General features: G+C 33.8%; 2 protein-coding genes across 4 annotated transcripts in view; one reads left to right on the forward strand and one right to left on the reverse strand.

Moving 5' to 3' along the window:
- LOC122499393 (myosin-I heavy chain) overlaps positions 1-5,848 on the forward strand; it is a 37,600-nt gene extending 31,752 nt beyond the window's left edge. For both annotated transcript variants that reach the window (XM_043607723.1, XM_043607724.1), the window contains 2 exons: positions 444-3,398; positions 3,476-5,848. In XM_043607723.1, the coding sequence (XP_043463658.1) occupies positions 444-3,398; positions 3,476-3,676 (3,156 nt within the window). In that variant the 3' untranslated portion in view covers positions 3,677-5,848. The remainder of the gene's footprint in view (positions 1-443; positions 3,399-3,475) is intronic.
- On the reverse strand, positions 5,402-12,144 carry LOC122499394. 2 transcript variants are annotated; one of them, XM_043607726.1, is made up of 6 exons: positions 12,002-12,144; positions 11,154-11,603; positions 8,579-11,068; positions 8,041-8,508; positions 6,260-7,967; positions 5,402-5,538 (listed from the first exon to the last, which is right to left on the reverse strand). In XM_043607726.1, the coding sequence occupies exons 1-5, from the start codon at positions 12,057-12,059 to the stop codon at positions 6,265-6,267; spliced, it is 5,169 nt and encodes a 1,722-aa protein (XP_043463661.1). In that variant the 5' UTR covers positions 12,060-12,144; the 3' UTR covers positions 5,402-5,538; positions 6,260-6,264. The 2 variants fall into 2 exon arrangements, with proteins under 2 accessions (XP_043463661.1, XP_043463660.1); XM_043607725.1 differs by lacking the exon at positions 5,402-5,538 and having other exon boundaries at positions 5,902-7,967.
- Positions 12,145-12,468: the final 324 nt, after the last annotated feature.

Below are 12,468 nucleotides of genomic sequence, written 5' to 3' on the forward strand. Positions count from 1 at the left end.
AGTAGAGTTTTAAATAAAATTGAATATTGTAAATAAATGGATTTGAAAATTGTCAAAGAACCTTTTCGAAAATTATTAAAAACAATATCGATTTAAAAGGAGAATTTTAGTTAAAAATACTTGAAAATAATAATTGAATTGATAATGATTTTATCACTCGGTCATCTTTAATTATTATAAAACATGAAGAAACGATCACTCCGAGTCGAAGATTCGGAGTTATCGATGTCTTCATGTTTTATAGAATTTTGAAAAATTTAATTTATAGTTTTTTTTTTAAGTAAAATGTTCTCTTATTTGACTTGGACTGATTATATTTTTCTCAGTAATTTGTCCGTAAAGTCCGTATTTATTTCACTGGTTCGAACCTTGCTCAAGAAATCTCTATAAAAATTTAATCACCACCAAAATACTATAAACTATTTTCTTTTTTCTTTTTTCAGGATCTCTGTAAATATCTCCGAGGCGAAATGAAATTAGAACAGGAAATATTAACAATTCAAACTGTAATTGGCTATGGAATTGAACGTGAAGAATTACGTGATGAAATTCTCGTGCAATGTATACGTCAGGCGACAAATAATCCAAATCAAGAATGGGCCGAACGTGTCTGGCTTCTACTTTGTTTGGCAATTGTTGCATTCCAACCGAGTAAATTACTTTACAAATATTTTGTGTCATTTTTAAGAAAAAATCTCGCACTAGAAGGTAAATTACGTCAGTACGTGCAATGGTGTGTGGACAATTGTAAAAATACCAAAGTCTCATGTCGACAGTATCCACCGTCAACTGTCGAAATTGCAGCAATGCGACGACTTGGCACAATAGTGTGTCGCTTCTTCTTTCTCGACGGTCGAACGAAAGCAATCGATGTTCATCCAACTGACACAGCAGCCGATGCTGTGGCAAAACTCGCCGAAAAATTGGGTCTCCGCTCATTGGAGGGCTGGGCAATTTATCAAAGTCGTCCCGATGGTGAGGAGCATGTTCGTGCGCATGATTATCTTTACGATGTTATTGCAGCCTGGGAAGTGAAGCAATGTAAATTAAATACGGCACAATCGGCATTCCCGACATTGAGAAGGGGGAATAATCCCACATTGGGAAGTGGTGATAATAGATTCGTGTTTAAACGACGATTATTCAGGAATACGAGGGAATTGTCTCAGGATCCAGTGGAGGTGAATATGCTCTATTCGCAGGCGGTTTATAATGTGGTGAAATTGGACGATTTTCCGGTTTCGGAGAAGGTGGCACTTCAATTGGCTGGATTGCAGGCTCAGGTGATGCTCGGTGATCCGAAGGACAATGATCGATTGGATTATTACAGTGAAGTTGATAGTTTTCTGCCTTATCGAATTAGTCGAGCTCGAGGGGACGATGTTTGGGTTCCGATCATCGCCCAGGCTCACAGGCAGTATGGTGCTAATCGTTCGGAACTGACGGCGAAAGTCTTGTATCTCTCGTGTGTTATGCAGTATCCCCTTTATGGTACCACGATGTTTAATGTCACCTATCGGGGCTACTGGTCCTATGGCAATCAGTTGATCCTGGGGATCAATTGCGATGGTCTGATGTTGATTAAACCGGATGATAAATTCGTTTTATCAGAGTATCGCTACCATGACGTGGAGAGTATAATGCTCGATCCTAGTGATTCGTTTATTACCATCTCATTACTCAGACACAATCCGGACAGTTCGCATAAATGTTTCGTGTTCGAGACGACGCAGAAGAACGAAATCGGAAGTCTGATTGTGAGTTACTGTCCAGCACTGGCGGGGTGGATAACTGAGAACGAAGCACCAATGAAGAAGATGAAGGGTACGACGAATGAGGATCGGATTCGTCTCTATCATAACCTGGTGAATTGTCGTAGAACTCTGGTCGATTCGGAGGCTTTGCGTAAACCCCAAGACACCGGCGGTGGATTTTTGAGAAACACTCTGCGACGTTTGTCGAAACATCGGATAGAGAAGCTTCGTCAGGAGCATGGCAGTTCGACGGATCATGGAGAGACTTATAAAGGTTTTCACTACGGTTATTGGGCGTTCAGTAGGCAGTGTGTTCCACAGAGTTTGTCGAAATTACCCGACGCTGAGGAGCAGATCTCCCTGAGTGTGTTTCAGTTAATCTTGACGTACGCCGGTCTCGGGCAGAATGGAGACACAGTCAAGCGGGTCGAAGACGAGCACGTGAATCTCATCCAAACTGTGATGGAGCGCTGCATGCGGAAGGAGAATCTCTTAGGGGAATTGTATCTCCAGTTGATCAAGCAAACCACAGATCATCCGGATCCAAACAGTCGGGTGAATCTCAGACACTGGGCTCTCTTATCCCTGGCGTGTTCGGTCATCCTCCCGCCACAGAAGATCATCAGGAAATATTTAATGTCTCATTTGAAGCGTTGTGCCAGTGACTACGTGACCGAAGAGGGTAAATACGCTCGTTTCGCCGAAAAGTGTCTCTACAAAACCCAAGGGACGAGACGAAGACAGTGGCCCCCGAGTCGTGAGGAAATCATGTGCACTATCAATCGACGTTTAATTTACGCCCGATTTCACTTTATGGACGGACAATACCACGCTGTTGAGTTTCATCCATCGGCAACGGCGCGTGACGTAATGGAGATCATAAAGGCGAAAATCGGTCTCCAAGAAAATGCGATGGGCTATGCTATCTACGAAGTTCTGGGATCTTCCGAACGTTCGCTAATCCCCGAGGAGAAACTCGCCGATGTTATGTCAAAATGGGAACGTTATCGAACAGCCAGCGCAACACAGGGACAACCAACCAGAAAACACGCCCACCATCTATTCCTATTCAAGAAACATTTATTCGTCGACCAGTACATGAATCTCGATGATCCGGTCGAAAAGGAATTGCTCTATCATCAAGTTTTACACGATCTGCGAGCGGATCGATTTCCAATCACCGAAAAGGAGGCGATGATGCTAACCGCCCTTCAATCGCAAGTGGAACTTGGCGACAGTCAGGACGTGGCAATCGGTGAGGAATACCTCGCAATCGCCGGACATTGTCTACCCACTCGAATTGTTGCCAATCTATCAATAGAAGGAGTCGTACAGCATCATCAATCCCTACGTGGAATGCATTCGCCAGAAGCGAAAAAATCCTTCCTGAATCTCATTCAATCTTGGCCATTGCACAAGGCAACGATATTCGACGTAATGCAATCATTTACCTCAAATTGGCCGAGAATCCTTTGGCTCGCCGTCGATCAGAAGGGTCTCCATCTCCTTGAACATCGATCCAGGAATGCCCTCTGCACCTATGAATACGGCACCATCTTGAGTTTCAGTCCAGCAATCAATTGTCTGATGATCATCACTGGAAGCGATAAAAAGCAGAGTAAAGTTATTCTCACTACTTCACAGGTGTGTTTTCTCTCTTATTTTTTACTATCCTTCTATTTTCTTTTCTAAAATTAATACCTTTTTCATTATCATTTCAGGCCTTCCAAATAGCAAATTTGATTCGTGAATACACTGAGGTACTACAAGCACCGCCGGATATTCCTAAAAGAGATTCCACGATTGTACAGCAAATTAATCAACAGCATATTGTTCCTGCAACGCAGCAAGGAAATCGTAAATCCCGACCAGCGTCGATGTTGCATCGAGGAGCTCCTGTGATTCATTCCCAAGCTAGTTAAAAAGTCTGAGAGAAAAAACGCGCACACTCGTTTTTTTAATAGTTAGTTAAACTTATTTTTTTTTGCCCAGGAGGCCTAGCAAAAAAATGTTACAAATTTTTTCTTTTTCGACAAAGACAATCTGAATCTTTCAAGGAAAAGAAATTTTAGAGGTGTACAATGTAGAATTTTAATCGAATAAAAATTCTATTTGTTCACTTCTATTCATGAATAAAAAAAGGTACTGGGTACTTCTTCCAATGTATTTAAAGCTTTGATATCGAAAGAAGAAAAGCAACTAGATTAATATTAAAATTGCCCCCCAAGTTTTCTGGTAACTTATAGAATTCATTAGACAAAGCGAAAAATACTGCCATAGAAAAAATAAATTCCACGATCATGTATTTGAAAAGTAAAGTCGAAAGAAATAACGCAATGACATTTGATAATTTAATTGAATTTATTAATCGTGTCATCGTTTTTATACATACGCGTCATTGCTTTTCTATAATACTCGAGTTTTTTGATAAGAGCTTTATCGTGTTTAATAAACTCTCATCCCCATTTATCATTCGTTACCGAATGCCAAATAATACTTTCCTCTAGATTACGTCAGTATTTAGAAACCGAAAAAGGCAAAAAAAATTAATCTTTTTCGACATTTTTACAGATAATTATGGCCAAGTTACCAATTTTTAATACATATTTACATAACGTATAAATCGGGATTTTTTCTTGTTTATTTCTCCGAAATAACAGAAACAAGACTGCCGGACTATTGTTTTTGTAAAAAAAAAAAAAGAAATCGAAGATGCAATTTCTAGGTGCCAATTTGAATTTATTAATCAACCTGCGAAGTATCTGAAAAAAATCCACGTTAGAAATTGGAAATTTCTAATTATTGTATATACTAAATTTTTATTTTTTTTATTTTGTTAGTTATTGAAAGAGAAAATTAAATTTTTTATTTATGAATTATTTACTCTTTTTTTAAAGTGTGAAAATTTTTTTAACGCTTTTAAAATAAATTAACTAATTAATTTAACGAGTTTTTTTTTGAAAAACAGTTTTGCGTAGAAATTCGCAGGGATAAACTGTTTTAATTTCAAAAATTAACAGGAAAATTTTTATATGATCTCAGAAAATATTCTCGAGAAGTAAGTTTTTGCAAAGCTTTATCTTTTAAATCGAATCTCGAAACGTAAAAGACGATTTTGATTTTTGTACCTTTTAAACAAATTTCTCTCCGATTTTGTAATTGTATAATATTAAAAAAAACAAAAGTTGCTTTTGCAACACGCTTAGAATTGTATCAACGCATATCACAATTCAATTTTTTACCGATTTAGTAACAATTTTAACTTTTTTTTACATATTTTTTAAAATCATTTTTCTACTTTTCCTACCAAAAGAATATCGAATTTCTTTTAAAAAAAATCACGTTCAAGTATTGTGCCTCGAAAAACATTACTTTTCTTTTTTTTTAATTAATCCGAAATCTACTTTCGCATGTAAATACGATGCACATATAAAGAAAGCTTTGGAAATATTCCGATCAAAGAAAGTTGAAATTTTAGGAAACATTTACTCGATATTAATTAAAAAAAAATAAATAAAAAAAAACCGATTCAATCGGACCAAGATATCAAGCTCGATATTTACGAGATTCGCACAAAAGCAAACATTACGAGAAAAAAAAGAAAATAGATTAATTTGTTTTTTTTTTTGTTGAGAATTTGGCCGAGCAAATGAGTGCTGAGACAGACTGTGATCCGCATTGAGTGTTCTTTTCTTTTTAAGTCTTCGAGAATGAAAAATGTTTTTTGTATGCATGGAACTGAATGAAAGACATAATAGATGCGGTGAATTATATAGAGGTGTGACTGTAACATAAGAATAAAAGAAAATTGTTAGAAATTATGTGTGAATGAGTGTGTTACAACTTATAGTCAAATTGCGAGGCGCTTAATGCGTTTTTTTTTAAGTATAAATAAATTATTGGTTGACAATGTTATTAAAAAATTTATATATATAAATCAAGAATGCTCTGTATATAATATATATAATATACGCATACGTACACGCTCACTCACACTTACAAATGCGCGCCTACGTATTATATTATATAAATATATATTAATATACTCGAACTGTATGAGAACACAATAAAGTCATATTATATTGCAAAAAAAACTGTTCCTAAATTAGACCTTAAAATCTACAATTAATTAGACCTTTTCAATAAATAATAATCACTTGCCTTAGAACATTTATTTATTTAAAACAATTACGAAGCGATTAAAAATTCTTTCGGTTATTACACAAAGATGTCTAAATACAATGCGTATTGATTAAAATTTAAAATTAAACAATTTTATGCTTAATTGCATAAATATACAATTTTTAAATTATAGTCACAAGTTTAAAATTAAAAAATTAATAAATTACTTTTTAAAAATTACGTTTTTTATACAACTAGATAATGAAGATTAAAAATTTGTTCTTTCGATTCTGAAATCTACACAAACAATTTTGTCTAGCACTTTAAATTAAAATATAATTATGATAGTTGCAGAAAATAATGTACAGCGAAAAAACAAATACCTTTCCTACAGGGAAAGCATTTCCCGTTTCTTTCGTATCCTTTTCGACCTTGTCGCTTCTTCCTGTACGGTTTCAATTTCATTTTCTAATTTTTTTCGTTTACTCGATGGTTCCTGGGAGTCATCATTTTCTTCGTATTCTTTGTAATCATCTTCAAAATTAATTTCCGATTTAATGATGCATTGTTCGACTGAAGGAGGCGTTGATTCGATATCAACATTTTCGTGGACTTCCATTGAACTTGATTCAATAGGATTAAATAGTTGCATATTCAAAAGATCTTGAAATCGTTGTTGTCCCTGCATTGGTAACAATTCGAAATTGTGTCGCTCTAATAAACTTCTTTTGTAGAAAACATTTCCATTTTTCGTATATTTCAACCACATTGCTTCCGAACTTATGTAGCTATCATCCTCGGACGTTGCATCTTTCCACAAACTTTCAAAATCAATAAACATATCCGGCTCCATAAAAACAATATTTTTGTTGACGTTGCGCTGTGCGATACTCTTGAAATTTTTATACCAATCTTCGGGTTCCTCGGCTTTAATCGAATGATTTTTTAATACATCGCCAATCCAATCGTCATTGAGATATTCCTTTAATTGTGCATGCCCGGAATATGTGAATTTATGATCAACCGAAACAAGCCACTTTTGATTCGTCATTAAATAGGAAAACATTTGAGCGAGTGTTTTATTTTTACTCTCGCCATGACACGAGGATGAATAAATAATCAATGATTTCAATTGTGGTGGTAATTTTTTAAGATACTGAAACAAACAGGAAGCAATTTCATTAGCTGAACGTTTACCTTCAATTTGTGTCCACACGTAGAACATTGGATTACTCAGTAAATGATTATTCGACAATTGCCAAATTGTCAGATTGAAAATTGAAAGTTGCTTCGATTTATTTCGCGATGGTATTGGGAAATTTTGTTGAAAACCAAATGAACAGACCATCATGGAATTAATTAGACGTGCTGATTCCTCTTCTTGAAATTTACATTTATAAACAATTGTCGAAAAATCCAAATGATTTGTTAAACGCTCGCAAATTTTCTCCCGTAATAGAAGACTTTTCATGTTTTTAAATCGATCCGAGTATGTTTCACATTCGTCGCATTTGTCAATAAATGGCGGTTTATAATTCACGTTATTCACTGATAAAATATTTTGATACCAGCCAATACTTAGAGGATCGGTGATTTTTTTCTGATATTGAGAGTACATTGTTTGAATGTTTATTTTTAGTGGATTCCTCCTCATTCGGGTAACTAGATAATCATGAATGTGTTCCTGTGCTATTTGTATTTGTTGAATTATTCTGCAGGGTGTAAAGTTACTTGATGTACTCGGGGAATCTTTGTAATTTTCACTGCTAGTTTCATTAAGTACGGTCAATTTTTCCTGTATTGTTAATTGACTCATGTCGTCGTGATTTTCAAGTTGTTTCGGTTCTTTACGAGGAGGTTTGTAATTCCTTCGTACTTCGATTTTTTGTTCTTTTTGTGATTGATCTTTCTTGGCTTCAATGTTTGATTCTTGTTGTCTATCATTGTTGACTGCTTTCATGGAAGAAGAGGATGAGATTTGTGTATCTTGTTGAGAATTCGTCACTGGATTAATGGAGGCGAAATTTTTAGTCCCTGAAACTCCGGGTTGATCATCATTTGTCGGAACTGGAGCATTGGTCATTCTTTTTTCTACAAAAAATTAAATGTTGTTAATAACAATTATTTTTAACTAATTTTTAGTTGATGATTTTAAAGAACTTACTGATACACGCGATTCCTGTGTTTCGTAGAACAGATTCGACGAAACTGAGAGTCTCGCCGAGAACGAGACCAAAACATCGTTTGCAAACACGTTGAGGGCCAATACTTGAATTATGATAATATTTTCTTCTCGCTGACTTTACATCCTTAGAAGATCGTGTTTTGTTAACTTTCACAGAGGCCTTAATGAAATAATATCGCGAATGAATTGTCGCATCTTGCCAATAGGAATTGTAAATATTTTCCTGATCCTGACTTTTAATTGTTAAAAAACAACCATTTCGACAAGGTTGCAATTGCGTCCAGCCTTTGTGTAATTTTTCCGTTCTAAGTAGTTTGCTCGCTGGACAATCGTAATCAGCTGTTTTCCATTTTGAAATGTCACTCTTCATTTCTTCGCCTTTCGAACTCCCAGTGATACGCTCTTCCAATTCTGTCTCAATTTTACGAACTTCGTCCTTTATTCCATCTGTAAACAAAAAAGGTTTTATAAATTTTTGTTAAAATTTGAATCTAAAAATTTTCTAATATCAACTTACCAACGAGAGACTGTGCCTTCAATTTTAATATCGTTAAAACGTCCGTCGGTCGATCACACAGCATTTTTGTGTAACAAAATTTACAAAGAGCCTGAGGACCACGATCCGTATCAATGACAAATTTAATTGAAAATTGTACTTGTTCTTCGGGAAATTTTTTATTTCTCATTGATTTTGGTCCAACTTTAATTGTATCGTAGATGAAATTAAATCTTGATTCAGAAGTTCCTGTATGCCAATGATTGGTGAAAATACGTTCCTGCTCCTTTGGTGTTATCTTTAAATAACAAAGATTCGAACATTGAGCGAGTGGTTGAAAATTTTTCACACTCCTCAAATCAGAAGAATTATCATTGTTTGTCGTATTCTTCATTTCGGGCAACATTACAAAATTTTTCATAATATCGATTATATTTTGTTCATTTGTGTTTTCGTAGAATTTCTCATTGAATGATTTTATTTGTGAATTGTCCGTTTTCATAAAGAGAGATGAATTATCGTCGAATAATTGTTCGGATTCAACAGTTTCCTCATCATCGTCTGACTCGTCGTCGGAAAATTCTTTGTCAAACGTTTTTTCATTTTCGATGTTGATTTCTTCTTTTACAATACCCACATTCGTTGGAATTTGATTGGAATTTTCTTCTTTCTCATTTTCTTCAGATTCGATTGAATCATCGTAGTTTGATTCTACTTTGACAATATTTAGATCAAATGTATGTTTATCTGAATTTTCGCTAAGTTCTTTTGCTTTTGAATTTTCCTCTTGTTCCAGTTTTGAATTCTCTTCCATATTTGGATTAGAATCGGAAGTTGAATCGGCAATTTCGTTTAATTTACTCGTTGATAATACCGATATTGTTTTAGGATTATTAGTAATTGTTTGTGAATTTGAATTCTCGGTCTTTAAATTTTGATAAAATCCATGAACTCGTGAATCGAGGAAAGGAAATAGATTCAGGAGATTTTCCTTCTTTTTCTCACTAATTAAAGTCGGTTTAGGATTTTTGAGAATTTTCGAATAATTTACACTTTGGGATTTTGTATAATTTTCCGAGTACATAACTTCAAAGTTGCCCGTCCATTTTTTCTTGAAATAAACGTCCCCGGTTTTTGTATATTGTACACATGTGACATCGTCATCAATTTTTCCTCCGTCTATTGAACTATTGACCTTTTCGCCAAGAAGACAATTTAAATCGTAAAATTTACTATTATCCATAAGAATAACTTCGGATCGATTCTTCTCGGCAATATCGCTTAATACTTTGTACCAATCGCCTGGTTCCTCAATTTTACCAACATTGTTTGCTAACACATCTTGACACCAGTCACTTTTTTCATTTTTATCTTGATAAAAATGTCCGTCTAATAAAAATTTGTGCTCGATGAGAAGTAACGAATGATGATTTACGACAATGTTGGAAAGAATTTTACAGAGAAGTTTACTGCGACTTTCACCATTGCATGAAGTTGAATAAAAAATAAGTGTTTTGATGCATACGGGTAAATTTTGAATGTAGTCATATAAACACGAGGCGATTTCATTTACTGTCTTTCGCCCCTGACTTTCGTCCCAAACATAAGATTTAAACATACCTCCGGTTACTTTCGTTTTTGTTGTTTCCTTGACTGTAAAATTGTACGTCCACAATGGCTCTGTGTAGTAATGAAGTGGATTATTCACCAAAGGGGTTGGTAGACTTTGATGAAATTTAAATGTACAAACCATGAGTGAATGGACTTTTCGTTTTTCGTCACGTGTTTTAAAACTATGTGATTTCAATGCTCCATTTAAGTGTGACGAGATAAAACTCTCGAGATGAATTTTATTTTTCGCTAAATTTGTTGATTGTGATTGTTGTCTTGCCACCTCGCACTGTAAACATTTCTCAACAACTGACGATAGAAATCGTAATTTACTTTTATTTACAATCTTTTGATAGGCGAGAAAATTCATTGCGTTTGGATTTTCTGTTTTATAGAGATGATACATTGTCTCGAGTGTTAAACCTCTTGGTAAATATTTTTCATTACCATTATCGGTTACGTGATGACTTTCAAATAATGGAAATTTGTTGAAATGATTTATAACTTGATTGTATTTCTCACCATTCTCCAATTCAGAACTCATTTCACTCCATTTCTCGTCTAAAATTTCATTTGTTATACAAATGGATTCTTTGAGTATAATATGAAAACAGTTTGTACATACAAATTGTCGACCACAACTTGTGTCGAGATGAAATTTACAATTGTACGGCTTACTGGAGCCACCACCTTTCATATTATTTTTGTATCGGATATTTTCCTCAATATCGGTCCTATCTAAAATGAATTTACATCTTTGCTCTATTGTTGTTTCGTGCCAATAGTTGTAAAAATTTTGCTTCTTCTCTTCGTCTGATACCATTATAAAGCATTTGATACTGCAAAGTGCACGGTTTTGATTTTCCGAAGAATTATTTACAACTGAATTATTATCTGCATCTAGATTGAAATGAAAATTGTAAAATTAACTATTACTAAATAAAGAATTCTTAGGGGATATAATTTCTTATTGAGAAAAACTTACCAGAGAAACTAATTAATTTTTGAGCTACAACTGCCTTGATAAATTGTCCCGGTTCTCCTAAAATTGAACGAAAACAGATTCTGCAAACAGTCTTTTTTCCATCGACAGTATTAAGAGAGAAGACAACGTAGTATTTTTTTTCTCCAATGTGTATAACACTGCCATGAATGCTCTGACTTTCATGTGGTAAACACACGTTTGACATACTAGTAATGAATTTATATCTTGAAGCGACTGTTGAATTATTCCAATAAGAATCGAATACATTTTTCTGATCTTCTTCACTTATTTTCAGATGACAATTATTAATACAAGATTCTATTTTCATCCATTTTTTTGGTTTGCTATCAATTTTAGCAAAAGTATCGATATCAGTTGTTAATGAAAAAGGGTCGTCCTTTTTTTGTGTCTCTTCTGATGATAGCTCAAAAGAATTAGCCAAATCCATACCTGTAAATACAGAAATATTACTAAAAATTATATAAATAAGAAAAATATATTTCAAAATAAGATTTATTTTTTAAATTTACTTCTTAAAATTACAGTTCAAGTAAATAAAATTTTTATAGTGGAAAATGACATTTATGACAGCGGAATCAATAAAAATGCGACAAAATTGATCTATTATTTATAATTTATTTTAAGTAAACTAGAGTCAGGTAAATTAAAAATTGTTTCTTATTAATAGAAAATATGAAATCTATGAAATTAAAGTATATTTTAAAGTATTATCCACGGTTAATTGGGTTAATAGCAATAAGAAATTGCAACATAAACAAAAATACTTAACCTTAGAGTTCAAATAAATAAACTCCGATTTTAAATACAAATTAAATAAAATATTTTACCTTCTTTAGAGATAACTGTAAATGCCAATGGAGCATTTTTATCGATTGTAGTATCCATTTGCACAAATGTTTTAATTCCTTTTTAACATAATAAATTAATTAAATGCTAAATTACAAACACATATCTGTAAATATTGACCCAACCTAACTTATAGTTTTGGACAAAAACGTCAGCGCACTCTACACTAGTCAAGAAGAAATAGTTTCTCAATGACTTTAGTAGTAGTTTTGCCTGATTAATTTTAATTTATTAACAATAGACGAATATATTTAATTTGCAATACAACATTAAAATTAACAAGTTAATTTATTATTGCAAATTTTTCTCGAACAGAGGAAGAATTTCTTTTATTCAATTTTGATAAATAAAGAAACAAAAAATGTTATTCAAATCATAAATTTAACCGGAAGTTAATATTTCATGCATTGTGATACGTGGGCCACTGAACTTGTCTACCAATCAGCGT

The sequence above is a fragment of the Leptopilina heterotoma genome, unplaced genomic scaffold (assembly GCF_015476425.1).
Source record: "Leptopilina heterotoma isolate Lh14 unplaced genomic scaffold, ASM1547642v1 Lhet_167, whole genome shotgun sequence".
NCBI lineage: Eukaryota > Metazoa > Arthropoda > Insecta > Hymenoptera > Figitidae > Leptopilina > Leptopilina heterotoma.